At 39.1% G+C, this 27,949-nt stretch overlaps 1 protein-coding gene and 1 long non-coding RNA gene across 2 annotated transcripts in view; one reads left to right on the forward strand and one right to left on the reverse strand.

The window, feature by feature from the left end:
- Positions 1-9,409, forward strand: part of LOC309677877 — a 59,927-nt gene extending 50,518 nt beyond the window's left edge. Inside the window, exon 3 of the long non-coding RNA XR_014269714.1 lies at positions 9,371-9,409. This is a non-coding gene — a long non-coding RNA (uncharacterized lncRNA). The remainder of the gene's footprint in view (positions 1-9,370) is intronic.
- Positions 223-27,918, reverse strand: TEKT5 (tektin 5; the record flags this gene model as incomplete). The annotated part of the gene is made up of 7 exons (XM_082490772.1): positions 27,352-27,918; positions 26,055-26,138; positions 23,921-23,991; positions 22,103-22,246; positions 18,710-18,932; positions 3,803-3,957; positions 223-436 (listed from the first exon to the last, which is right to left on the reverse strand). Exons 1-7 carry the CDS (start codon positions 27,910-27,912, stop codon positions 223-225), a joined length of 1,452 nt encoding a protein of 483 aa, XP_082346898.1. The 5' UTR covers positions 27,913-27,918.
- Positions 27,919-27,949: the final 31 nt, after the last annotated feature.

The following is a 27,949-nucleotide window of genomic DNA, read 5'->3' on the forward strand; positions in this document are numbered from 1 at the left end:
TGATTCTGTTAGAATAAGTCTACTAAATCTATTTGAATTAGTAGCAGCTACAGCTGAGAATACGAGGTTGTTCAAAGGAAAGAGGCATGATATTAATTTTCATTAGTTTAATTCTATAGGACTTTGTTATTTGAGAAAACAGAGTAATAGTGATTTCCTTCAGGAAATATTTGCAACCTCTGCAACTTTTATATCATGCGTGAAGATATCAGAGGTTACTCTTCAAGTGTAGCCAATGAGCCGTGGGGTGCTGGGGAAGACTTTGCGCATGTCCATACACTTCTTGTCAATGAAGAAGGAGTTTGCCTTCACAGAAATTTCATGTTCCAGGTTTGATTTGTTGAGGATCAGCATCTGCAGAGTGTCATGGGCTTCCTGCAGACGTCTCTTTAAGGTCTGTAAGGTGTCATCTATGGTGTAAACTTCAGTGACAAGCCTGAAAAAAGAGAAGGGGGCAGGTTGCTTACATAACTTTAGCGGTCCCACACCATGTTCCTTTTTTGACAGCGGAAAGGTCATGCTTTCGGGCAGGATTTAAACAGTTGTCTTGGACTGAATCAATATGAAACCTATTTGCCAAACTAGCTTGTATAGCACCTATAAGAGGTGGTGATTTCTTGCTCGCGTTGATCTTCAGCAGCAGACTAAGCCACTCTGCTTTGATAGATCTCTGCAATTGCGATCTGATGCACTTGCAGCCTCTCGTTAGCGTAGCCTCTCTAGGGCTAGCGTGGCTGTGTTGAGCACTTGCGTGTGGTCCTGTAGAATATGTTTGGGGTGGATGTTACTGGCAAGTGTTGGTGTAGTTCATGAGATCTTAAACTTGTGCAGCAGGATGTGCTAAACAGTCTAGATTTGGTGCAGAAGCATGTTAATCGGAACAAGAATAACTTGCCAGAATAACCATTGAATGTGGAGCTCTGAAATCAAGATTTTCTGCGAGCTGGTATCAGCCATGTTTCTTTCAGTGGCATATCAATGGAGATGTGGTGAATCTTCTTGTATAGTCACTGAGCTGGTAAACTCTCTTTAATACTGTCAACTTTGTGTTTTGTCTAATGTGCTATTAATTGCTCAGTGCACTATAGGATATAAGAAAGATTGTTTTTTCCAAAACCCACTTTAAGTTGTTTTGGGATAGTCCCAGTTGTTTCAGCGCAAAAAAAAAAAAAAAAAAAGTAGACTTTATTAATTTGTTTTCTGTCTAATCCCTTCAACTACAAAGTTGGCAGCACGCACAGAGAACAAGTGCCAACATCAGCACTTCCTTTTAAATAAACAGCAAACTCAGATAACATTTACATGTTACAAAGAAGTAGTTCATTTGATATTTTCTTTCCCTATTACAGTTGAGCTATTGGGCTGAATTCCTTCTTGCTTTAAACCACATGAGAGAAATACACTAAAATTATTTAAAAGCAAAAAATCCTTAACAGGTGAATTAACAAATAGTTTTACGTTCTCAGATAGGATTTTGTCTCTGAGAAAATACATTTTATTTGAGATGTGAGCTCAGCCAAAATCTGTGATAGAAAAAAGTGTCCAAATCTCAAATTCCCTGTCAGAATTTCTATTTCTAATTGCGGTTAGGATGAACATAACATTCAGTTATTTGGATCAGATAAGGCATCCAAAATAATCTGGTCTGGATCAGGGAGCTGTGGTAGAGCAAAATTCATATGCATTTGAGGAAGAAGAACTGGATATGCTAGTGATCTGTCAGTATAACTGCATTCAGTAACCAGTGTACTGCTACAAACATTTTGGTTAAAATGAAATCATATTAGACTGACAGAAAACTTAATGTGTATGTTAAGCCTAAAATACTTCTGAGTAGCTGTGCTTGTGTAGCTTGTGAAGCTCTCATATAACCTAGAAGCTAGTAGGAATTCGATTGATTCAGAACCCCTATGTACTTTTTGCTTTTAAGTATGTCACATTAATGTCCTTTCACTCTAATTGGAGAAAATACTCAAAGACTTTCTGACAGTCCAGTGACTTTAAATGAAGCTTCCAAACTTTTTTAGACAGGACCCTTTGGAACATTAACAGTGTCATTGGCAATTGTGGGAAGAAGCAGTGATAATGTGACACTCTGCTTTGTCCTAAATCAAACAACTTTTATATCTTGGATACATGCAATCCTGCTGACAGGACTGATACCAATCGTAATGCTGCAGACATTTTTGTGGAAGAGATCTTCAGGCAGGAATTAGGGAGAGAACAAGACTCAGAGTGAGTATAAGACTGGAGTTGTGTATTAATATTTAAGGCCATCTTGTTTTAGTTTTGGGTGGGGGTTTTTTAATAAAATGCTGATACTAGCTTATTTGCATACCTAATTGGTGGTGTGGTGGTAGCTGAAGTGGCAAATGATCTGCTCCCATAGTAAATGTAACTGCTAAGTGAATGCTACAGTGCAATCAGAAGTTTTTCTGGTTTCTCACAGCTGAATTCCTGCATCTAGAACAGGCATGATTTATGTGATATGAAAAGCCACGTGAATAAAACTATCCAAGTGGATATAAAAGAATTTAGATACAAAACAATATTTTGTGACAGAATAGATGTGGAGAGCAGAGTGTGAAGTTGAAGAAATCTCATATATGGATATGCCAAAGGAAATGTCAAGATCTGATTAAGGAGGTACAAGGCTGATAAAAAGATATTTTGCATTGTATGATTTGTGGTTTAAGGAGTTAGAAAAAGTGAAAAGATGCTAGTACAATAAACTATGATTTATTACCCCTTCCTTGTTTGAGTAGAAGCATTTTGAACTGATAAAACACTCTTCAGGAAAAATAATATAAATACTCGGTTTAAAGCATTATGTACTACTTTAACCTCATTGTATGTTAAGCCGTTGTATACAATGGGAATTTTTAGAGACAAAAATAAAAAGGGAATAGTTTTTCTACTTTTTATAAAAATACGCAAAATTTTCTTGCTGGACTGTGAAATTCAGCTATGGGAGGAACCCTGATGCAGTATTTCTTTGAAAACCCCCACAGACTATTTTGAAGACAGTATTTTAAATAAGATATACTCAATAGGATTCTTCTGAAACACTGTGTTCCAACTGGATTGGAGGAGGATAAATGGGCTTAAAATTCAGAAGACCCTTCTTCAGTCATTAGGGAAGGAAGGCTAGTATCTCAGATGTCGTCTTGTATATCCAGAAAGACACAATACACACTATACAATGGATCATAGCACAGGGATCACCAAGCCGATGCCAACCCGTGCTGGGAAGCCCTCACAGCTATCTAACCAAAATGCATGTCAAATGAGCTCACCTGCACCAAGATGATACTGGAGTCACTGTATAGTTGGAAATTAGCTGAGGCAGTAAGAGGTGCTGCCTCATTCTTGTTTGCAATTAACATTTTCAGGAGTTTGACCATTAGACTGTTGGGTATCTTTGCATCAAAAGACAGAATTTTTTCTGGGATAACGTGTCTCTATAATTAGGTATTTACAGCATTTTGTCTGGGATAACGTGTCTCTATAATTGGGTATTTCCTGAAGTGAAATCTTGTTTCATACAGAATGGAAATATGATCAGTTCCTAAGTCCCAGCTCAGACATGAGACTGAATCCCAAAAGATATCAGCCACCAAGAAGCAATTGAGTTCTTAACTGTCCTAGGATAGGGACTCTAAAGGCAGCTACGCACACTGAACGTTAGATGTTTTGGCCCGTTAGTTCAACATAGCTACTTGGATTTTACTTCTTTCTCCCGGAATTTGTATTGCAATGTAATGAATGCAATTCTCATCTGAGTAGTCTGGCCTTTACTTACTGGAGCTGAGGTGCATCACAGCAAAGTTCTATGTTGGGTCGTTTAGTTCTTCCTTCCAGGCGAGTCTGAGCCACTTTCAGTGGGTACTCTTTTTCCTTTATGGATCTCTCCAGTAACATGATCGTATCTTCTGTCTGGAAGATTTCCTGAAGTATCTGAACAAAGTAGAACGTTTTTGTAAGCCTCGCGTGCATACAAAATCAGAAGTCACCCCTGCTTATAAACACTCCTATTGGAACTGCTTCCATTCTGGCATGTCATTTTGCTTAATTTAGGGGAGGAGATCACTATATACTCACATCAGTCAGATGGATTTGTATAACGTTGGCTTGATCTTGCCATTTCTTTAAATGGTAATCAAATCTCATAGGAGAGCCAGAAGAAGGGGGCTGTACACTCATACATCACGTGAAAGCATTTAAAGAAGTTGTTCCTGGAAAACAGGCAAACAACTTCCACCTCTTTCCTATTATAAAATTAAGAAATTTTTAGGCAAATTGGAATATAAATGTATTACAAGCTGAAGGGAAGCACTGAATTATTGTGATGGGGGAACTTCCAACTGTGGTTTTGTGATAAAGCCGTTTTCATAGTGGCAATATTTATAGCTCTACAGGGACTTATTTCCATTTTGCTTCATTATCTATTTTTTCTCCTAAATAAAAAAAAAAATCTGCTGCTTGATCTATGAACACTTTGCAAACGTAAAATTCCAATAAACTGACATTTTCATTTAACTCTTCATTCAGTTCTTATTTCCTTTTGCCTCATAAAAATTCAAAAGCAATCAAATATGTCCCCTCTGAAATTGTTTCATACTCCAAGTATTGTGGGGACATGTGCTGCAAGAACATAGCAACACAAGTCATATTTTCATACTGAAACTACATTCTCAAAGTTTTGAAAACTCCACTGGGAACTGTAGAGGGAAGACCAAATTCCTTTAAAGGCTTATTGTCTGTAAATGGAGAAGATATGGAGCGAAACATCACCAAAAAGGAGAGGCCCATGGAATTAGTTTAGCATAGTTTTTAGTTGCAGTGCATGTTATCATACAATCATATTATTCCTCAGAATCCTGTAAGTGGTTCTTATCTGTTTTAATCTGTATGAAAAAATGAGAGAAATTGCAAGGAAAAAGTTTTGCTCAGTCTTAAAGAAGGGAGAAAATGTTTATATTCAGGTCACATTTCCCAGCCAATTGATTATTATGTTACTTTCATTTATCAGAATTCATTACAACCATTGTGGTGGACCTGTTCAAGCTTTTCCTATACACAGCTTTAAAATGGAAGAGAACAAATTGAACTAATGTAGTTTCTCAGCCAGTCTACTAAAATCAATGCAGCTTGAATTTCAACAACCACTAAAAATGGCGTAATGTGATTTAAATTATGTTGCTATTTAGATCTTGCTTACACACTAAGTTGTACCAGGCTTGTAAATGATGTGTGTGGTTTGAAAATTCAATTAATTTCTGCTGCTGAAAGGTTATTTATAGACAAAACCCAAAGAGTTAAGCGTGCCAGGAACCTGCACCCCAGTCCAAATCCTTAAGGGCTTGTTGATATTATATAGTAGAGTAATGTGAAAGATCTCCTGGCTAGCACTGTCCAAACCAGTTGAACCCTTACAGCAATGCAGTTTTCCAATAGATGAATCATCCTGGACCCTGAAGCAGCAGCATATGAACATGACTGTACTGATTAGAAGCCAGGTCTCCACACTGCACTGAGCCCTTTGGGTCCAAGGTTGGTTCTCACAGGGCTAGCTTGAGAGCATCTTCACCCAAAAAGAAACTAATTGCTTATAGACTGCAGGGAGAAAAAAAAATCTGGTTTGTTATGAAGGGAACGCAGTATGGAAGAAAGTGAAGCTAACAGTAGAAATTTACTACCGTTAATTTCTCCCTATAATTTTATTCTGCTATGGTTCCTTCTTGAGTAGGTAATCACTGTAAGGTAGCTGTGTTTTACAGAGAATATTTATGCAGGTAATCCATTTTGCTATTTGTTTTGCAGTGTAACTGCTTATGACAAGAGTGCATTGTTTGATACACCATTTTTCATCTTATCTACGCTTTCACTGGTTACACATACTTTGGGTCTTCTGCTGCTCAGATACAGAATTTGAGTAGTTTGTGCTGTTGTCAGAGCTTTGCTATTTATAACCTCCCTACGAGAATCCAATGTGTTTTCACCTGCACATGACGAAAGATGAGGTCCAGCTCCAAGGTAGGCTGCTGGTGATTAAGCAGATGTACGTCAGGGAGAGTTTTACAAGCCCCTCAGTCCTATCCTTTGCTCCCACTGTTCACCTTCATCGCTAACCAAAAACATCAACCTGTGGGGACATAGCAAGGCTGCGAGGCAAAGAATACGCAGTGCTTTCAGAGGTCACCCGCTGCTCAGCAGGGTCCTCCTTTCCTGTGTTTATGTTACAGCTTCTGTCGCTACAGCAGTGTTTCCCCTGCTACGCCTCGCTGTGTGCAAGTGAGCCAAATTCACTGTGCCCTAGTTCTTTTACCTGCAGTGGGGTATGGTGAAGATGTTGGCCTCTTACATTAAGTCTACTTACAATTTGGAGCAAAGCGTGAGAAGATTAATTTCTTTTCAATAAAAACTGTGATTCAAAGTAAAAACAATGAAACAAAGCGGCATGTATCTCAACCCAGTAAGAATTGGGCAAAGTTAAGGCCAAGTTTCAGAAAAGATGGAGGGGGTTATTTGTTTTCTACTTATGGTGGAACATGGACTTGTACTCTCAGTTCAGACTCTGGGTGGGACCTTTGTGGTTCAGACTTGGAGCTTTAATGGTAGTAACGCTTTCTTGGGCAGCAGGGGAAATGGTGATTCACCTTTGTGGAGCAAATCTATCAATGAAACAGTGCAACAAGAGCAGCCCAGAGCACTGGGTTAGAAATGAACCACAACTGTGAAACCCGTTCCCCAGAGCCATGCCACAGCTTAGAAATGTGCTTCTGTTATGACAAGCATGTAACGTAGTCACTGTGCTGATGCTTTCTGTCCTGTGATAATATGAATCAAAGCAATTTAATTTATTCAGTAAGTCGAGTTAAGTTACAAGATCTCTTACACTTAATTAGCGCTAATTGTTCTAATCAGGTTAGAGAACAGGATGAAATTAATATTTTCTGTGAGAATTTTTCTTCCTGCCCTCTTTGAAAACAGTATAGGTATCTCATGTTTATTCCACACACGGAAGGAAAGCAGGAAGCCATGAAAGGGGACATGGCATGTGCACAGAAACATACTGCAGCAGACTCTGGAAGCATTACACAAATTTGTAAGAGGACCAAGGAAGAAATTTAGTAGCCTAGTATTTCAGGTAACAGTGCCAGTCCTCTGCCATAAATCCTTATTATATAAGGATTGTCTAGAGCAAACCATGGCCATTCCAGTACTATGTGACAATGCTTCTATAATGGTTGGGTGCCCTTTACTCTTCCATTCTGCTTGCGTGAAAAAATAAATTACATATCAGATATTTTTCTTAGGATGTAGAAGGAACAAGCTGATTCTAGTACAGACAATGTTGAGCAGATTGCCCGTGTATAAACTGTCCTCACTCTCTTGGAAAGGCCATTTTCTTTTAAGTTCAGCTAGCAGAGAGTGGTTTTCTGAACCCACGCTTTTCTCAAATCTTCTTCTGATGCATTCACATGTGGCCAGAGTGAAAGTACAACAGCCAGACCACAAACCCATGCATTTCAAATTCAATAGTAACGTTTCAATTGCATGAATGTTGGTAATCATCAAACCTGAGGTTTGTTTCCGTTCCTGTACAGCGCTTACTGTGCTGTGCTGCCAGACAGCACCTGGCTGGTCCTCACTGCCTTCTGTACGCACAGCAAACCCATAGCTGTTCCCTTAGTCACACAGAAGCAGGAGACTGTATTGTTCTCTCTTTTTAGAATACTAAGACATGTATGCGCCTCCCCCGTAAATAATGGCATATAACTGACATAGGACAATAGTAGTCTTCTATGTCGAAGTGACTCAACGTTTGTAGGGCTTGCACAGCCCGCAAATTCACACAATGCTAACATTCAAAAAGGGAAAGCTCTGAAGTCTAAATAGAAAATGTTTCTCTTTCTTCAGAATCCAGTAGTTCATTAGTCAGGAAAAGAGAGCTTTTAGATAAAAGTCACTGAAAACTCAGTTTAATTTCCAAACTTTATAACATTGTGTTGCCACAATGTGCAGTAACTACACTACCGTGGCACACAACTTCCCTGTGTGCTGTGGTGTCCTGCTCATAAAGGTAGGACTAGTCTGCAAGCACATTATGTACAACCAAGGCAATTGATTGGTGCTACTGAGCAAACTCCTCTGTCATTTGCCTAAGAAAAATTGTTTAAACCTGCCTGTGAACTCAAAATTCAAACGTGAAACTATACATCCATCTTCAAGCCCTGCTTGGCTGCATGTAAGTGGATGTGGTTTAGGTTCATTGTGTGTTCTCACATTTTTTCTTACTTTTTTTTTTAAAAAAAAAAGCACTGTCATTTAAGACATACAAAGAAAAATGTCCTCGGGGGAACCACCTCCAACACATTGCAGAAGCTTTGTACAAACAGTTTTTCATTACGCATTCTGGCCACACATTGGATAAAATGATTTAGATAATCTGCTATACATAAACGGATTGGTGGGGAGGATCACCAGATAGTGTTGCACCAGGCTACGTCATTTCTGGATGACCTCCAAAGGCAGGAAGCAAAAACAACAAATGCGAAGCAGCATGTTCCTAAGAGCATGGTGAGGGATTGGCTCGGGCAGCTGCCCATCCGGAAACTTTCCCTTCCAGGACATGAGTAAAGTTTTGTGCTGCAGCATTCTTGGGAGCTTGTAGAAAACTGCGCTCCCACTCTTCTCTCACTTCACCAAGGCCATGATTTTTATAGGCTGGATACAGTAAGACCAAGAGAAAGAGTAATTGAAGTCTCACATGTTTCATCGTGTAATCAGGATAGTCTTACGTACAACGTAAGCATTTTTAAAATGCTACAGTCTGACAGCTATCCTTGTTTCTTTGTTGTTTCTGAGGTTTGCTCAGTGTTTAGTATCTGAATGCAAAAAGCAGCAGCGCAGTAATATGGCGGAACATTCTCGTGCTTCCCATTTTATAAATTTCTTTAAATTTAATAGTTTGCCTCTCAGACAGTTTTTTAAACTATTTTCATCCATGTTTCGACATTTCATCCAAATTATTTTGTAAAAGTTACATTTGTTGAGGTTATCATACGTAATTAAATGAATAGTGTAATTGTGATTGATTTCACAATTAATTTTAGGGTACCTGACTGCATTATTTCAAAGAAAAACTATGATATCTTGCAATCTTTGGATTACAAATATAATCCAGGTCCCAAATCTGAAATTGATTAGGACCTGACAGTTTTTACTGTTGTGTCATAGCCAAATTCTTGATAGAGATTACCATATCCCTTGCTGTTGTTTGTTTTACGGTTTATTTGTTTCTTTTGAAGCTTAGTTGTAGGTCACTGTTTTATGACTTATTGAGTTTTGTTTTGTTTTTAATCAGATGGTGGTGGGAAACAGTCCAGGAATCTTTCAAGAAAAGAAGAACGTCTAAAAGAAAAAAATCACACTCAACAGAATGTGACTTCAGCAGGTAATGCATTCAGATAATTTAAGTGTGTTGAAGCAGAGTCAGAATCATTCTGAGCAGTAACTTTTGTGCATTTGCTGTGTATACTCATATGGGATGACTGAGTTTCATAGTTAAGAGAAGCAGCGGTTTAGTTTGCGCCCCGGGAAAATATCTTCAAACCGATGCATTGCACAATTCATCAAGCATATCAGGAGTGGAGAGATTGGTCTGGATTTGGGAATATCGCAAGCTTTTATTTATAAAGCTTCATAACAATGGGAATAGGGCTGGCATACAGTCAACAGATCTGAAAGCATACTGTAAGTTCTACGCATCCCAAAGGATACCTATAAAATCCCCCACATTTTCTTTATAACTGTCTTAAACACGACATTTTCACAGAAAAGGGGAAACTATCAGAATGTAAATACTATACTTTTAAAACCAAGAAGGCTTTAAATATACATCTGGACATTTAATCTGTGTCCTTACACTGATTGGTCTATTCAGCATAGGTTGAAACAGAGGACCCATGGACCCTGGGCCTTTCATTTGGTCGGTATAACAATTTACAATCTTATAAAAATCCTCTTTCCACTGAATTCCAGGACACATTTTTTATGTTAATCTCTCAAAATTATCTAATCAATTTCACATTTATATGCAATCAGTTTCTATTTAACTTTTCCACTGGTCCTAAAAATGTACAAGATGTTTATTTTAAAACAGCTTTATTAAAATTAAAGGGGGGAAAAACATGGGATCATTTAACTTGGCCTGGATTTTCTAAAATCTTTTCAAAATAACAGAGGAAGCAATAACTATACACAAGGAAACGCTTAACTCTTTGCATACCTCCTCGCTACGCTTTTAACTACTGAAGAACAAATGCCAGAGTTCTGTTGTATTTCTCCTCCGTTTTGCACAGTATCATGCTTTCAGATACTGCAGGACCAGCAATTTTAAGAGTGCATGATCATTTAGGAGAACAAAATTAAGTGCTATGTTATTAACATATTTTTGCTAACCCTGGTCAAAATAACAACAAAAACAGCAGTTTGGGCCTTCTGCATGCTTGATTTTGTCTCAAGTTACCTCATCTGAGAGAAGGGTGTGCATCCCTGTAGTAGAGAGGAGATGTTTCTAGGAAGACATGGTGCCAGAGAGAAACCGCTGTGGCTCATGCAGCTATTCTATAATACTGATTCTGATCAGGAATGAGATTCTTCTTAGTCATTAATGAAATTTCAACCCAGTCATGGTTAGCTAAATCTGCCCTGACTTTAGAGTCAATGCAATGCATTTGCCTTGTGATCCTTTCGAGCCTGAAAATGCTTCTTTTCTAGAAAAGCTACTACATATGTCTATCTGGGTTTACTGCAAGACAGTCCTTTCGGAGAATTAGGAACAGTTTTATAAATATATATGAGCACTGCAGCCTTGATCTAAATCCTGTTCCCTTTGCCGAGCTTATATGGATTGCCTGAGTGCAGATGGGTTGCAGGGGAGGGAGCAGCAATAGTAGCAACCACCTCAGTTTCTCACGCAAATATTGCGGCAGAAAGATGTTATCTTCTATATCAATGCCAGCAAAGTCTCGCATCCGTTCAATCCAGGCTGCCTTTACTTAGCAGCTGCGCATCCCTCAGAGTGAGAAGAGATTTCTGTTATTTTGCAAATAAAGACAACTGGATTCACAACAACCTGAACACATCCTGATGTGCAATGGCTGTCACTCGATGATGATAACTCTATCCTTCCCCATTTCATGTTCCCCTTAGGCTAATCCATGAAGCGGAGCGTTGCTGCACGGCACGCTGAGGAGCCAGGCTTCTCCTGCGTGGTTTCTCCACTTACCCATGGTTCGTACTTTGATGTAGTCTGTGCAAGTCTTTATGATTTCATCAGATTAAGCAACAATTTTAGGAGAGAGAAATCTGGTTTTGTCTTCAAGTGAGTGGTTTAGCTTTCATCTGTAATTTCTCTTGGTTTGTAGGCAAAAGTCTGTTCCTAGCTTAAAGAACTATTTACTCATTCAAACAGGTTTTTCCAGGCAAGTTTGAACTGCCTACACCAACCAGCACACACCTTCCCAACCGCTTCTGAGTCACTCACTCTTCGTTAATCATCTGAAAACTTTACTCTCATACAGGTTCCAATACTAAGTGATAAGCTTAACTGTATACCCAGCCACCATGAACAGGCTTGAAAACCTGTAAATAACTGAGATTTTGAAGGTGTACAAAGAGGAAGGGGAAAAAGCGATCAACAAAAATATATTAAAACAGTTATGTGAGGATACACTGGGGTCTGAGATGAAAGCCTTCGTGGGGCAAGGACTCCCTCTGCTATCCGCATACTCCTTCCCACAGCTCACAACACTGCTGCACCTCTCCTGCATGCTTCTTGCATGGGCACCTCCCATCGTATTCTAGTATTTCTTTATGTTCCTGTTCAGAGGAGCGGGCTGTGTCCTTTTCAACTAATTTAAGAGATGGAGTAACTTACTAAAAACAAAGTTCCGTAGGTTCTTCAAGTATAGAGTAAAAATATACCAGGAAAAAAGGAAAGTGAGAGTTAATTTCCATCATACATTGATGTAATATACTGCCTTTTCACACCCCAGGGGTAAAAAAAAAACAAAAACAACAAAAACAAAACTGGAGCTGTTTCTAAAAGCACACATTCTTGGTGAACTGAGTGGAAAAACTCAGAATCATGGCTACTCGTTTATTGGAGCAGGTGGTTGTTTTTTCATGGTTCTACTAAACAGGTACCTGTTTTTCTAGCATCTTTCTGATGCCTGTGCTCCCGGGTAGTGGGATAGCAAGGCTTGCAGGAAGGGTGGTGCTGGGCACTCTGCCTCTGGGCATAGAAACATTTCTGAGCACAGTACAGGTGTTGGAGCTGGCAGAGATAATCTGCTATTTAGGTATGGTATAAATACTGGACTATGTAAACATGTCACTTGCTGCCTGGTCTGAGTGATTCCCAGAGTTAATGTGTGTAAACATCCTGCCCTGTTGGTTATTTCCAGGAGACTGAAGCCAAGGTAACTATTTATCTTAATATTAACTTTATGGAAAAGAGATGCAAACATATTAATGAGGGGCTGGCACCACAATTAAAGGTTTTCCTTCTTCTTCTAAAGATTTGTGTACTTTTACACCAGATGTAAGATATTGTTACCATAATGTCTCTTGGCATAAACTGAGTGTTTCTTGAGGCATGCTGAAGACAACATACCACCCTCTTCCACACTGAATTGTGTACGCTATGTTTTCTGTTCACTAGCCTAAAAATCTGGTCCTAGAGCAGCTCTGAGCCTGACTAGAGTCATACATTGTAATTAGACTCCTGCAGAATATTTGCATCCTTAAACAACCACATGCTCTGTGAGCCTGGTAATGATAGAACACAGTAGAGCTGTAATACCTTTTTTGGTTTGTGATCTAACTCTTGCCAAATACCTAGCTAGAGCTTCTGGGCTTCTGCCTCCAGCACCTCATATTTCCAGCATTCTGCTATCCAAATTCTGGATGAACTTTGCATTGTCAGGACCAAGATTAATCCCAGAATCAAGTAAGATAAATTAATCATAGACTTGTGCAGTTGGGACAGAAATGGAAATGGGACATTTTCAATCTTAGGGTCAGAAAGAAGTCTTACTTATGTACTAAGTCTGCACCGCCTGCAGGTCACGCTAGTCTATCCTGTAGAAATTCCTCTTTGTAAGCCAGTGCCTGTAGAGAGATCAGAGCTTTCAGGGAGAACAGTGATCTTGATTTTGAGTTCCTGGTGCTAATCTGTGGTAAGCTGTTGCAGTGATGAATTCCTTTGCTCTGAAAAATAAGTGCTTATGTTTTCCATTGAGAGTTGTCTGGCTCTTGTCTGGCCACTGATTCTTCTTTTGGTTTTGTCTGCTCAAGCAAAAAGTATTCTATTACGATTCTTTTTTATTCTGTATAGACACTTCTGGGTTTAGCAAGTTCTCTGCCCCTACCCCAACTGTTATTTGGATAAGCTAAATAAAGCAATGTCATCTAGGGCTACTAATATCACCCCTTATCAACTTGCTAAAGAGGAAGTTGAGGAACTTATTCTATCAATTGCCTGCTTTCTAGTCCTCTAATCGTTCTTGTAGCTGTGATGACTTCTGGGCTTTGAAGTTGCAGTTGGAAATGCTTTCTACTACAGCCTTGCTCCCACCTACTCAGTTTGATTGCCACTGTAAAGATGGCAAATTGTCTCAGTCCTCTAGAAGAAACTCAAGCAAAAGTGGGCAGGCAGTAGTTTTACATAGAAGCTCTACAGTGAACTGGACAGGGACACATATAAAACAGGTTTTTAAGGGCAGCATTTCCCTTCTGCATTCAATAGTTGCTTGTTTAAAATTATACAAAAGCAATTTAATCCTTTTTTACTGTTCCTCTATGCAAATCACTTCCAAGACTTTTGATAGACTTAGGGTTTGTCAGCCTCCACTAGCCAGCTTCCCCAAAAGAAGCAGCAGGCAAGAAAAGCCAAATAGCAGACAATGAAAATCTGAAGTGAAGAGAACTAGGACAATTTCCTGAATACATCAATGAAGTAACAGTGAGAGTAGACGGCAGCTGGACTGAGAATGCAGAAGAGCAAGTGGGAGTCACTGACAACCAGTGCTCTTTGGAGACTTCCCTTGTGCTGACTTGGTTACTTGATCTGAATTTGGAGCCTACCCAGTGTTGGGATTCAGACCAAACTCCAAGTAGAACAAAGGAAAAAAACCACATCTGATCTACCCCAAGACAAGACATCTGTAAGTTGCTAAACCAGCCTCTAACTAAATGCAAGTTGTTGTAGGTTTATAGTAAAAGATGTGATGGGACAGGTCAATATATATTACAAAATGATAGTGTATGAATGTTTTCATCATGTGTGTTGTCTGATGACTAGAAAATTAAGGCATTTGGTCTTGTTTGGACTGCTTTAGACATGAAAAGAGGCAAAGCAGTTTGAATGTTGGGGTTTGAGAAAGTTATTTAAGGAGCAAAAATCTGTTTTTTAAATGCCTACCAGGAAAAGTTCTTAGGTGTATCTCTTGGCTTACCTGGATTGGAAAGTATGTATAGTTAAGGCAAACTAGCTGAAGTCTTTTTCTGAAGACTGTATTTTGTTCACGTGCTTCTAAATATGTGTGAACACTGTAGTGTGAACCTAGGTTAATTACTATGACAGAACCTCAACCAGTTACAACAGGAAAACTCTTGGAGTCTATTATTCAATTGTATTTCAGTAACTCAAGGTAGACAGTGCAGGAACGTGTTAGAAATTGAGGTACAAGTCCACCAGCAGTACTAGAAGCAGACAAAATGCTTAGAAAAACAGATGGACTGCTGTGCAGTTATTACTCTGAGACTTGTACAGTTTGTAACCTGAAATGGAGACATGATGTCATTGATGGAGAAGGTCTTGGCAAAACTCCTGGCATAATGCTTGATAGAAGTAAAACCAGGATACCTTCATCACATAAATACATTCTGTGTATCTTTTTGTATATAGGACACACTTGTCTAGACATCAAGGAAGACAATATCCTAGAATAAAACTAAACCAAATAATAGTGGATCACTCTTTTTCTTTACATTTCATTTATACGAGAAATACAAATTTAGTGTTACTTAGGAGTAGAAGGAAGCGTTGGAAGGACTGCTGTAGATTGTTCATACAGAGCCTTTGATAACAGAACTGTTATCAACTACTGTTGAACTAGAATATCAACCCAGCAACCTTCTCCAGAACAGCAGTCCTGTCAAGGGCTACTGCAGACAGCAGCACCCAGGAAAGGAGGTATATGATGCAATATGTGCAAACGCCTACTGAGGGGAAAATCCCAGGTCTTTAGAAGTAACTGGTACATCAAACTGCACATGGAATTCCTTAGCTTGCCTGGGTAAACTCATAACTAAATCTTGTTCGTTCCTATATTTTTATTCCTGTTCATTGTTTTCCAAGCAATAACTGAATAGCACTCTGCTCAGATAATCTCACATGCGATATAAGACTGTCATCAAGCAAGTGAAAGAAAGGCAGGAAGAGGAAGGCCCTTTACCATTTGAGTGCAGCAAGAATCTTCCAATAGACCGTTACCAGAGCAATGCCTATGTTCCTTTTGGTAGTGGATTTCCCTAAACAAGTTTGAAGCAATGACATTCTTGCACAGAAAGTCAGAACTGTAAACGTGGCCATAAAGCCATCATACATACAGGCAATATGAAAAAAATTTAGGCCAGGAGAAACATTTTAAGTACACATACGACAAATGCTAACCATAGCACACAGCGTAATCACCACCACAATATCAATGACGGGCACTAGTAGAGTGTACTGATCCAAGAGTTTAAATGTAATTAGATGAGTTTTTACAAAAAGCTTAGTTCCAAAGGAAAACTAAATTTTTGCAGGGCCAATAGATGAAATCTACAGTGTGTAAGACAAACTGTTCCACCTGGTGCTCTATGGTTCTAAAGAGCATGCAGTGGACCATAAGGTAAGGCATTAGGCATTTGGTTTGTAATCTTAACCAGCCAATCTTTTATGTGCAAATGATATAAACAGAAGAAAATGTGCTATTTCAACATAGGATTGTTTTTAGATCATCATCATATTCGCGCTGTTTATTCTTTTATGTATTTTTTGATTCTTTCCTTTTTCAGGGTACTGATTTTAGAAACAAATGGTTGCAGGAGGTTCCCTATAGGATTTTTTTTTTTTTGTCTGGAAGAGATTTTGCTGTTTCACAAATCAGAAAAGTATTTTACATTCTGAAATGGCCTCCAGACTTCATTAAATTAATAGCTTTTCCTGGTTCCAAGATAGCAAATCTTTTCTATGCTCATTTTCTTCTCATTTTATGGCGCTAGCCTGCTTAGCTAGGAAAATAATTTGGCAGAGAGAAGTATGTCTCTGAGTGGCACCCATTGCTTGAGAAGTCAGTGCAAAAACAGCCTTTGAAAGACTGACCGATTTTTTTTAAACATAGAAACCAAAATTGTGGCACCCATTGTCTAATTGTCTAATTAGATGTGAAGGGAACGGGAACTGTAGTAGCTGCATTTGACTATAATCACATCCCAATGGCAGAACAGAAGTGCAGTAGAATTTAAGAGATGGCCATTGGCTGTTTTACTAAAGCATATCCTAGCAATTTTTTTTTCTCTAATTATTATAGACTATACTGCCAGCCTTGAGAAAGAAGAAAGTGTACTCTGTTATGCTCACCTATAGATAACTGTTAAATAAGTACTCACTCCTTACTCACTTCTGCCCTCGCTTGTCTTCCCCTTGTCCTTTTGAGGTATGGTCACGAGCAAGAGGGTCCTGTTAATACAGGACTTCTACCATATAGCTTCACCCACATCTTAACCAGCAATGTTTTTTTCTCAGTAAACCTATAGTATTTTCCTTTTCTTTGACAACACTGACCAGCCTGAATTACTCCTCTCCAGCATATGCAGCTTTCTTCTTCTCTAGCATTTTGCTATGCTGATGTAACTACATTACTATGGAGTTTGTGATGAGTAAAGTATCTCTGCTGTGTGTGTGCTAACTAGTAACTCAGCAGTAACAGCAGCGTTAGTTCATAGACTGCAATCTGACACTTTTTTTTATCCATGTATACCATGCAAACTAATTATTCTTTATTCAAATATAATTATTCAAGTTTCTCCAGAGAGCTTATTATAGCTATTTGATGGTGTAACGGTATAGGGACATAAATAATTTTTTTGCATTGTATATCAGTTGTCAGCTGTTATGTCACAGTATCAGCTGGACTCTGTGACAAAATCCCTGCTCATATGTTAGTATCTTACAGTGCACTTTGTGATTCCGTATGTGCACCATGTGCTACCCTTAAGCTAGAAATTCTTTTCTAAAACGGGCGTTTAAAAGCACTAGAAGAGGTCAATGGAAACTGTAAAGCAAATGTTCATAGATTAAATCCATGAGAAACTTAGATGGATGGCCAATTCAGGCATGAAGTGCTACAGTTGGCTAGGTCATACACAATCAAAAACACACTCAAAACTACATTCAACATTTTTCAAGCCTTATAAGCGGGGGGGGGGGGGGAGGAAGAAGAAGAAAACATTAATTTATGTGCTGTGATTTAATACATATTTAGCTGGCTAGTTTGCACTTTCCTAAGAGTCCGTAAAAATAAACTGAAAACATCATAAACTACTTATGGCAAATAGAATGGCAGGAAAACTCTATTGTTTCCAAATGTGCATTGAAACAAATGACTGAACGTGAGGCTTCTCTATAAGAGACAGAGTCTTAATGGAAGAACTTACTGAACTCTGACTGAGGTCATATGAAAGTAACACAGGGAGTCTTGCTAGCTTAACAAGATTTTATCTGTCAGTACAAAGGCAGCTTCTCTTGTTAACTTCAGAATACATGTTTCAAAATTCAACTAATACACTTCCAACACGTCGGTTATTTCAGTGAAAACTTACTGAAAAGGTAATACAGATAGAGATTAATACAGGTCTGTCTCCTTCTGTGCCATTTCTGCTTTGTATAATATGAAGACGAAGGCAGAACAAATGTTTGAAAAGTTCACTGTCTGACCTGCTCCAAAAGATCAGGCTGTTTCCAACCACAACCGGGCTAAAACTCAGGTTAAAGATGCGGAAATATATTTAACAAATAGGAGAGGAAAACCTGGAACTTAGGTGTCAAAGGTAGACTAATGACATTCTGTATGTAAATACTTATAAATTTCAGTTAATTTAGGGCTCTTCCCTTCCTGCTGCAAAATGAAAGTGCAAAATCTTGTCTCCTTCCTCTAAAACAGCTAAATGTACTCCTGTCTGTGGGCCTTTTTATTTGCGTGCTTTTCAAAGTTAGTTCACTGTTAAAAAAAAAAAGTGATTCATTTCTGTATCAGGAAATGGCCAGGGAATAACATCAATAAATGTAAAACAGAAAAAAATACTATCGAAGATATCTTTCCCCACTTTTAGCATGTAAGTTGCAAATGAATATAATCAGTGCACGACTATGGACAGAAGTTGCACGGTTCCTCATAAAACCTTGTCATCTTCTCAGTCTGCCTGTCTTTAGGCCACGTGTGATTCAAATGCACCATTTGAGGACAGGTAATACAGGTATATCTTTTGAGGAAGGGCTTATTTGGGAAGAATGTAAACACTGGAAAAGATTTCTACGCCTTTCAGGTACAACTAAGATAACACGCAGCTGCCAGCTCTCAGGGAATCTTACCTTGGCCAGCTGTGCTTGGAGTTTGTTCTTTGCATCAGCTACTTCAGCAATACGATTATTAAAGGCCAAGTTGGTACTGATGAAATGATTCCACGTCTCCTCAGATATGCTCTCCAGTCTAACCTCTGCATCCTCTCGGAGCTTGGCAGAGTTGGCCCTTGCATGCTGAGAGCACCTGATATTGTCTTCACTGAATTTAGCCCACGTTGCAGGAATTGAAACACTAGTAAGGAATTTAAAATAAGAGGAAAACGAAAGATAAAAGCTTAGGTGAGCTATTGTCTGTTCAGTGATAATTACAATGAATTACACTGAGATTAAGTGTTCATGCATTGAACTGTGCAAACTGTGTGATCACATAAATCAGATGATTCTGTTGGTTTTATACCCGCTTCTTTTTCCTTTTTTCCTCTATAAACCAGAGATATGGTGACAGCAAGTGAAGATTTTGGAGAGCTGTTGCTTCAACAGAATTTCTATGGATTGCTTGGATAGTGTGTGGCCCTTGCATCAACTCCAAAGTAAGTTTATGTTTTCCTGTATAAAGCATGACCTTTTCTTGCATGCTTTTTGTTTATTGATGCTTAAAAATAGTTTCTCAGGATCAGGTATGAATGTCAGCAACACACCTTCTTCATGTCTTTAACGGACTAGGTGATGGTCTGAGTTCATACCTGCTGCTGTTATCTCAGCTGAAATTTAACACGTTTCTATGTGCCAAGGTTCAGAGTGCTTATGGCCTTAGTGGACTGTTAGATTATTTAGCATGATCTCCTGTACATTGCACACCATTAAATTAGATTCAAGTACCATCTACTTTTGTGAACCTAAATCTTTATCCTGGGGAAACAGTCATGTGTCACCAACCCCCAGAGAACATAAGCTCCCAACCTAGTTTAGGGAAAATAAGAAAGAAACCCAATGAGGAAAGGATTGTTACACAGCTCTTCAGACAGCTCTGGTCTGCTATCAGAGCAGCCCTACCTCATGAGATATGTATGACCTATATAATGAAGCATGTGGCTCTGATATCCTAGTAGCCTTAACCATCAAAAGGAATGATCGCAGCAAAAGGGACAAGGCACTGACCTAGGAGTAAGGAGAACTGGAATTTTTCTCCCAGCCCCAACACTGTCCTCCTGTGTCGTTCAGATAAATATCTCCATCCTCTTAATTCTCTATGTATTAAAATGAACACCTCTGCTTTAACTTATGCTGCTGTTACAGTTAAATTTAGTACTGTCTATGAGACAAGCAGAAATGGCTCCGCTATGGAAAAGCCTATGAATATACAGAGAAAAACTGAATATAGGGCTCCTACACTGAAAAATACCACCCATGAATGTTCCTGCTGCAATGTCCTGTATGGAAACAAACTTTGGGATGTTTGGTTTTGTGTCCAGGCTTCACAGGTAGCCTTCATTGTCGTAATTAACATAATTATGAACATAAATCCTACACTCAAGTCTTTCCAAACTGGGAATCTGCAGGGCTCTAAAGAGCCCCCGGCTTGAAAACTGATGCGTAAGCTACTCTCTTTGGAGCTAAAGTCACCACCTACTTTAATGCATTGCTTAGCCTACTAGATCACTTCTCCTTTCACCCAGAAATATTTAGCATATTTTATGAAAGGTACAGATCTTTTACTTGCAGAACTAAAACACTGAGACAAACTTCTGTCCGCATTTAGACTTCATTGTTCACACAAAACTTCCTTCTAAGAATTATGCCTGTATGTTAAACTGTGCAGGGAAAGGTCACTATTTATTGAGTTTCACATTTACTTTAGATTTTAATTAATGACTGAGAATAAATATTAAAGGGTGCAAAAATAAAAAGTAAATTTTGTCAGTGCTTGTTTTCTCAGGGGCCCTTTTTTCAGTCTTTCATAGGGTATTCCTCTCTCTCCAAACTGAAGTACTGATCTTCCTAAACGATTTGGAATTCCTTAGTGGCACATGTTTATTTAGGCAGTTTCAGGTAACCAACATGATACCATAGTAAAGTACATAAATCAGTGTACTAAACCCCAGCTGACATTGCTTACAGCTGCTGATCCAGACAATCTCGGTGTACTTTTTGCAGGATATTGGGTTTGGGGTTTTTTTTCCATCTATGGTCTGATGATCATATTCTCATGAGAAAATTAAATTTCCAAATAGGTTTCCATCTTGAATATCTGAAATACTTAGTACTTAATCTGTTCTTTTACATTGCTTTTTCAGACTGTAACTTATCCAGCTGGCTCTGCTGAGGCAGAAAACACCTGCTCTTTTCCTGAGTGCTGCAGGTATGTCTCAGTCTGCCAAATGGTTTCAGGAAAATGTTAATGAAAAATGTCATTTCTTTGGATAATGGTTGGTGAGAAAGGAAAAAGGCTGTAAAACTTATGCCCATGAATCTGCTTTTTGCTAGAGCTGACAAGAATAATTTTATTCATTGCTAATCCTAGAAGTAGGTAGTGTTACTACAGTCAGCAGAATGCTTGCCAAGTTTCCTTCGGATATGCCCTCATTTCAGTACTGAATGAGGTGAACTTTTAATGAAAAGCAGAACATAAGTAAACAAATAATACTGATTTTTTTTTATTCCTTCCAACAAGACAGAGTCGTTATCATTTGAGATTGTGGAGTACATTCACCATTCAAATATCGCTATGTTAAAGAGTGATAAGGGAACTAACAAGTCATTAGGACAAAAACACTGCCCTCTATTGCAAGCTGCTTTTATTCTGCTATTGCTTTTGGATTGGATGCAGGTCTTGATGAGACCACTACTAATAAACAGTTTTAAAACTGTATACAAGTGAGACGTTTTAGTTCAGTAATTTTAGTTCAGTGTTCAGTGCTAAAGCTGTGCCAAATCTTTTTGATCATCCTGTTTAATAAGTATTTGTGTGTAGCTTGATGGCCTAATTTCCTAATAACCCAAGCTATTTTTACAGAAAATATATATAGTCCGTGGTGTATGCTTGCATGATATTTACCACATTGCACTTAACTGCATGCCTTAGCTGAATTTTTATTTGATTGGATGTGGTTTTGAACCCTGAAGGCCACAGAACAGTATAAATCAAAACCAGAGGGGTTTTGACCTGCACAAAGGAGTTTGAGGGCACGGAGTCACCTGCGACACAGTTTACACAGTCGTCCCCACTGAAAAACACAGCGCACTGCACATCAGTGCTGTGGGTGCTGCCTGGCCTCCAACAACGGGAATAATTGAGGATGATGGAGGGTTTCACACCAAGCAAAGACAGGGCCATACGGAGAGAGAAGCTGCTTCTTTTTATATCACTTCTCAAAGGTAAGGCTCGCGCTTGTGCTGTAATCAGGCTTTGACTTACAGCTGGGAACATGGAAAGAGAAGGCTACAATAGACACTCATACTCACGTCCCATCTGCTTTCTCCACTCCATGGTAAAAGTTGATGTTGTTCGATGTGTTCTTCAGGTTAAAGCACTTCTCATCAATAAAACAGGCTGAGTTTTTGTCAGAAAGATCCTGTTCTAGGGCATGCTGTGCATCTCTGTTGATGCTGTGAAGAAGACAGACAACTTAATTTGAACCATCTTTAATGCTGTTATGCTAAATAGCTAATTGTTTTCATTAGCTTCCTACAGTGCCTCATTTTATAGTTTATTGGCACTTTCAGTGGCTTGAAAATGCTTGGTGCTGTGATTTATCTAGAGGGAGCTGCTGTAGTATTCATCCCTTTTAGCCTCTAGTGAGCGCTCCTCAAAGAATTGCATTTAACTCACTGCATTTAATAATGTTTGTCATTTTGATGAAAGACCACCACAAGAGTGAAAAACAACAGGTAGTTGTTGCGTGGCATGAAGGAAAGCCCCAGAGCAAAAGGGAAGAGGTTTTCAGAGATAACCTTCATGCCAGCAAAGCTGTAAGTGAGAAAGAAAAGGGCAGACCAGAGCTGTGGTTTCCCATCTCTCCTGATTTGGGTGACAAATTCACTTAGTGTAATTCAAATTGTACATCACTGGAAAATCTGTTTAAGTATTTCTGCTCATGTTGATCACAAGGAGGGAAACGTGTTGTTCCATCTCTGCTTTCTTAGCCACGAGGAATTTTTGGAGTAACTTAATCTCCTTTGGCTCTTCCAAAAGGGGAGAAGGCCTGGCAGACTTTGGACTAGAATAGGAGTAATATGGATGAAGAAAGAATCAGAGTCTTTCTTTCCAGTGCATCAGGAAGACAGCAGACATAGTGACGCTTTTTTGCAAATATTGCTGTTTCTGTGATGCACTTGTCAATTGGCATGACTACTAGTCTGCCTGATGTGGTGACAGAACTGAATCGAAGGTAACCAGAAATGCCAGCCTAACGAGCTACACAGAGTTCATGCCACCAAATAAGAACTTAGCTTTCATCTGATCATATACCCAATATATTACAATAGTGGAATGAACTGCAGAAATGCATCTAACCTGACTCATGTGAGTCCCGAGTGCCATTAACAAGAGCAATCATTTATAAAATCTACTTATGTCTTTTTCTCCTATAATGTAATAATCAAGAACTTTACAATGTTATCTTCCTCGTGTGTGAGTACTTGAACTGTTTCTTTTGAGCATCACATCATGTCATATAAACATGCCTTTTAAATACCAGTTCTGTATAGTTAGCAGAACACTGTATTCAGAATAGTTTTACCTAATTAAATAAGACAAATATAATTTGCATTTACTAGGATATTTGTGAACTCTCAAATAAATAAAATAAATTCCAAAGCCTCCCATAACAAAAATATACACAAATATACCTAAAAAAAATTAAGTCCATTCCATAACTCATCACATACCTTATGATGTGCTTAGATTCCTGTTCCTTTTGCCAATAATGAATTTCCTTTGAATGTAGTTTTGTAATTAACAACTTCACTCCAGTGTGCCACATAGTAACGTTGGCAGAACTAAGCTATAATTTTTGTGTCCCTAATTTTAATGAAAGATTTCAGATTAAACATTACTTTAAAAATTTAGTCACAGTCATCCTTAAATAGTAAGTATTGCTGTTCTGCAGTTTAACATGCAAATTCTATCAGTGGTACAAATTAGAAATGGAGGGCAACGAGCATCTAACAGGCTAAATCTCTAATTTTGCCTTTGCTCTTTTTAGTCTGTCTTTTAGATACTAGCTAACACTGAATTCAGCTTTCCTATCTTTAAAATAGGAATTAAATATAAAGTCTTACCCCAACTGTTGGTTGATTTTCTGCGCAAGTTTTGTCAATATTTCTTGACAGTCCTTGAATACATCAACCTCCTACAGTGGAAAATATACAGTGTCAGTGCTTTCATCAAACTTCATTTGTTTCAGTTTATTTACCCTTCTTATTCTGCATTCTAGATGTTGCAACCTTCCCACATATCTCAAACGCAATGTAGGTCAAGAATCATAGAATAGTTTGGGTTGGAAGGGACCTTTAAAGGTCATCTAGTCAACAGCCCCGCAATGAGCAGGGACATCTTCAACTACATCAGGTTGCTCAGAGCCCCGTCCAACCTGACTTGGAATGTTTCCAGGGATGGGGCATACACAACTTCTCTGGGAAAGCTGTTCCAGTGTTTCACCACCCTCAGCATAAAATATGTCTCTTCCTTATATCTAGTCTAAATCTACCCTCTTTTAGTTTAAAGCCATTACCCCTTGTCCTTTTGCAACAGCCCCTGCTGAAAAGTTTGTCCCCATCTTCCCTGTAGGCCCCCTTTAGGTACTGAAAGGCCGCAATAAGGTCTCCCCGGAGCCTTCTCTTCTCCAGGATGAACAACTCCAGATCTCTCAGCTTGTCCTCATAGGATCTGTTTTGGTCCCTCTCTTCCTCAGTGCTACAAAGTTGTATCTTTTGGCTTGGTTTTCTATTACTTTTTATATTATAGCACCTTTTATTGGATGGGGTTATTCTAATAAACATAAAGTCAAATTTTGCTTGTCTTAAGTATAATGAAGATACTTGAAACATAAACCTTAATCCATTAACTACCCTCTCTAACTACTTTTACATTTCTCTTGAACAACACGCGTATTTTGTTAATAGTGGAGTAGGTTAAAAACGTCTGATTTCAGAAACAGGCTCCCTAAGAAAGTATATCGTAATATTGTTCGAAACTATAAATATTAGTCAAAGGAATTCATAGCCAGGTTCCACGCAGCTTAAAATAAATAAAAAGTACTCAAACCAACCACACTGAAAACTATGCAACCACAGTAATTACGGTCCCTCAAACAATGTTATGGTGTCCCAGCCTCTTTCTTTTTTTAAAACTCTATTTTAGCCCAACATATGCTCTTACCTAAGTGTGTGTACACTTTTGTGAGTTTTGAAACAGTGAATAAAGTGTTTTAAATTATTTGGAAGTCATTAAGATGCTCCAAATTTAAAAATACAGGCTTTGTTTCTGTACTTGTACAGTATGCGTAGGAGTGACAGCAACTTTATAGCTGGCTTTCCTGGTATTAAAAAATGAGCCTTTGTTGTCCTTTATTGTCACTATCTACCTTGCTCCGTAGTCAGAGCAGTGCTTGGGGAGATCAGGCTAATAGTCTTTATTTTTCATTTTGAAAAAATAATTTTTTTCATCTGTTCATGTGGAACATTTAGCAGTATTTCATCCTACCCTGAATTCTCATGCTAAATTAAGTGCTGAAATACTTAAACTAATATATATTAGCTCCTTGATTCTTCATTACAACTCTGAAACTCCAAGTTGCAGGCTATAGGCTCTGAACAAGCATCTTGGTTATCCAAGTGGTCTGCATATCCTTCTGGAATCTATTAATACAGAAAAGTACTTGAAGCAATGCCATTGTCCCATAATGTTCTTTTCTAGTATTTTTGTTCTCATACGCATCCAATATAACTTCTTTCAAATACATTAGCAAAATGTTACTTGATTATTTTTTTTATTTAAAAGATCTAGCAATCATTACTATCCATCTCATTTTCTTTGTTCAGTAACACTACATATACAGCAAGGCAGTAAACCAGCATTTTATATTGTAAGCCCTAACAAATTCTGAGCTTCTATAGACCAGGGCGCAGAAAAACATCTTCAGAAATGTTTCTACATCGTTTTATAGGATCAGAGAAGATAGAAGTGGACAAGACCTTACAAGGATGCTGGGCTCCTGTTGCTCCAGGAAGGACAAATAGAACATTAACCATTCCCAATATATTTAGCTTTACCTAGTTTCTTCCCCTTTCCCCCCTCAGCCTTCCAAGTGAACAAAAGGAAGAAGTTAGTGCAATGCTTTTACCCTGATAAGCATTTAGTTGGATTTTAGTTATTCCCACACTTTGAAAAATAAACTAGTAAGTCTGATCTTACCTTTATGAGGTTCTTTTCCACATCATCATGCACTAAGTCTATGCCCTTCCGTGTCTCCCGGAGGTACAAGCATTCTAGGGCTGTCTGCAAGCAAACCAAGGGACACGTGTAACAGGCTCAGTACTGCACTGTGGAGTGAAACCTTGAACCTTGCAGAAGGGGCCACTGAGCTGGCACGTCAAGTAATGACCATCTATTGAGGGTGGAACAGAATAGGAGGTGACTTCATTGCGCTCAACTCACCCACCTTAGTGGCTCATTCCTACTTACCTGTTAATACGTACTTTTAAGGATTAACTGCCATTTGATTAGCCGCTTATTAACATGCAGCAAGGCCTACATCTCAACGTGCCCAAGCTTTGTTGTAAACGGGGTGGATTAAAACACCTGCAGTGTTCTACACTCATGCATAGCAAAATCCTTTAATCTCATTTCCCCTCATCCTCCCTTACCCAGTGCCAAAGTTTGGAAGTTTCATACCTATACCAGAGAATGACTGCATAACTACAGTCATTGAAGAGGGAATGCCCCCGCAGGTTAACTTTACTCTTGTCTCATCCACTTGTTTAGAACCGTACTAACAAATGAAACAGCATTAGCTGGCACCAAGCCTTTCGGCACAAAACGTTCCCTGAATAGAAAGCATCCTCAGCCTGCCGCTCTGAATCAGTGCAGATACAGACAACCAAAAAAGTCATTTTGGGTTTCTATTGGTACTTGCTAGAAACATCTCTCATAGACATAGCTTCCATCAGCAATACTCCAGATGTTTATGAGACAACTTTGACTGTAGTTTTTGCACGTTTTGAGTTTTTGCTGGCATCATTCATTGCCTTATATTACTGTTGCTTTTTCTGTTGCAATTAATTTGCATTTAAGATTCTGGAGAACTTCAAAATGATATGCCATTCTAAGTGAAAATATTATTTTCACCAAGCAAGAGCAGAAAATTCAGAGCTAGATAAGAGTATGGGGATATTGCAGCTTAGAGGGCCATCTTCTGCTCTCCTGGATGTACTGAGCTGCCTGGACAGTGCATGAGGGAGACGTGGCCTCCTGGAGCCTCGAGCAGAAAGGAATAAAAAGAAGGCATAGAAGTGTGCTGATAGGTTGCTTTGTTGACTTTTATATACAAAACCCATGGTGGCCAGGTTTCCTTCTTACTGAGGGTAATGTTTCACCAAGATGCGTCTTGATGATAACAGTACAAGTCATACTAGTATTCAACAGAGATAAAGCCATTTTTTTTACCCATTCCACAGTGCAGTCATGAAATAACTCGCTGTGTCAAACCTACCTTCAGGGGCCCTTGCATTTCCTCTGCAGCACGTTCGAGCCGCTGCTTTGCTGTTTCCAAAGCTCGGGTCTCTTTCAGCAGACACTCTAGCTCATAGATGAGCTCGGATCTCCAGAAATCAATGTTGGAGATCCTCTCTGCCAGGTTTCTTCTACTGTCGTCTTGCATCTGATAAGTCAGTTGATCCTTATTTTGCATCAGTCTCATTGAATCAGCATTCAGTCTACCTGCACAGTACCTGGAGGCTTCAGAGCCTTTTAACTGAACCATGTTTGCATGGTGCCAGTCACGAGGGCTGTAGCGGGCGTGCAGGCTAGAGCGTAACGCAGGCAGAACAGTGGGCGGCCGCCCACTGGGATTAAATTGCTTGTCAGAGCTGGCAGGGTCCAGAGCCACTTTGTGAAGCAGACCAGGCCTCCAGGAGCTGAGGTAGCGGTAGCCGGGTAGGCAGTAGGGCTGATAGGTGTCCTTGGTGGTGCTGGTGGGAGCTAGATCCGGGAACAGGCAGCTCTTCCTTCTGCTGCAGTAACTGGCTAGCTGCGTGGTCCCCAGAAACTCCATCCTGCACTGGGCTCAGGCAGTTGCCCCCAGGCTGCCC

This window comes from Vanellus vanellus, assembly GCF_965231255.1.
Source record: "Vanellus vanellus genome assembly, chromosome: 14".
NCBI classification, from domain to species: Eukaryota; Metazoa; Chordata; class Aves; order Charadriiformes; family Charadriidae; genus Vanellus; species Vanellus vanellus.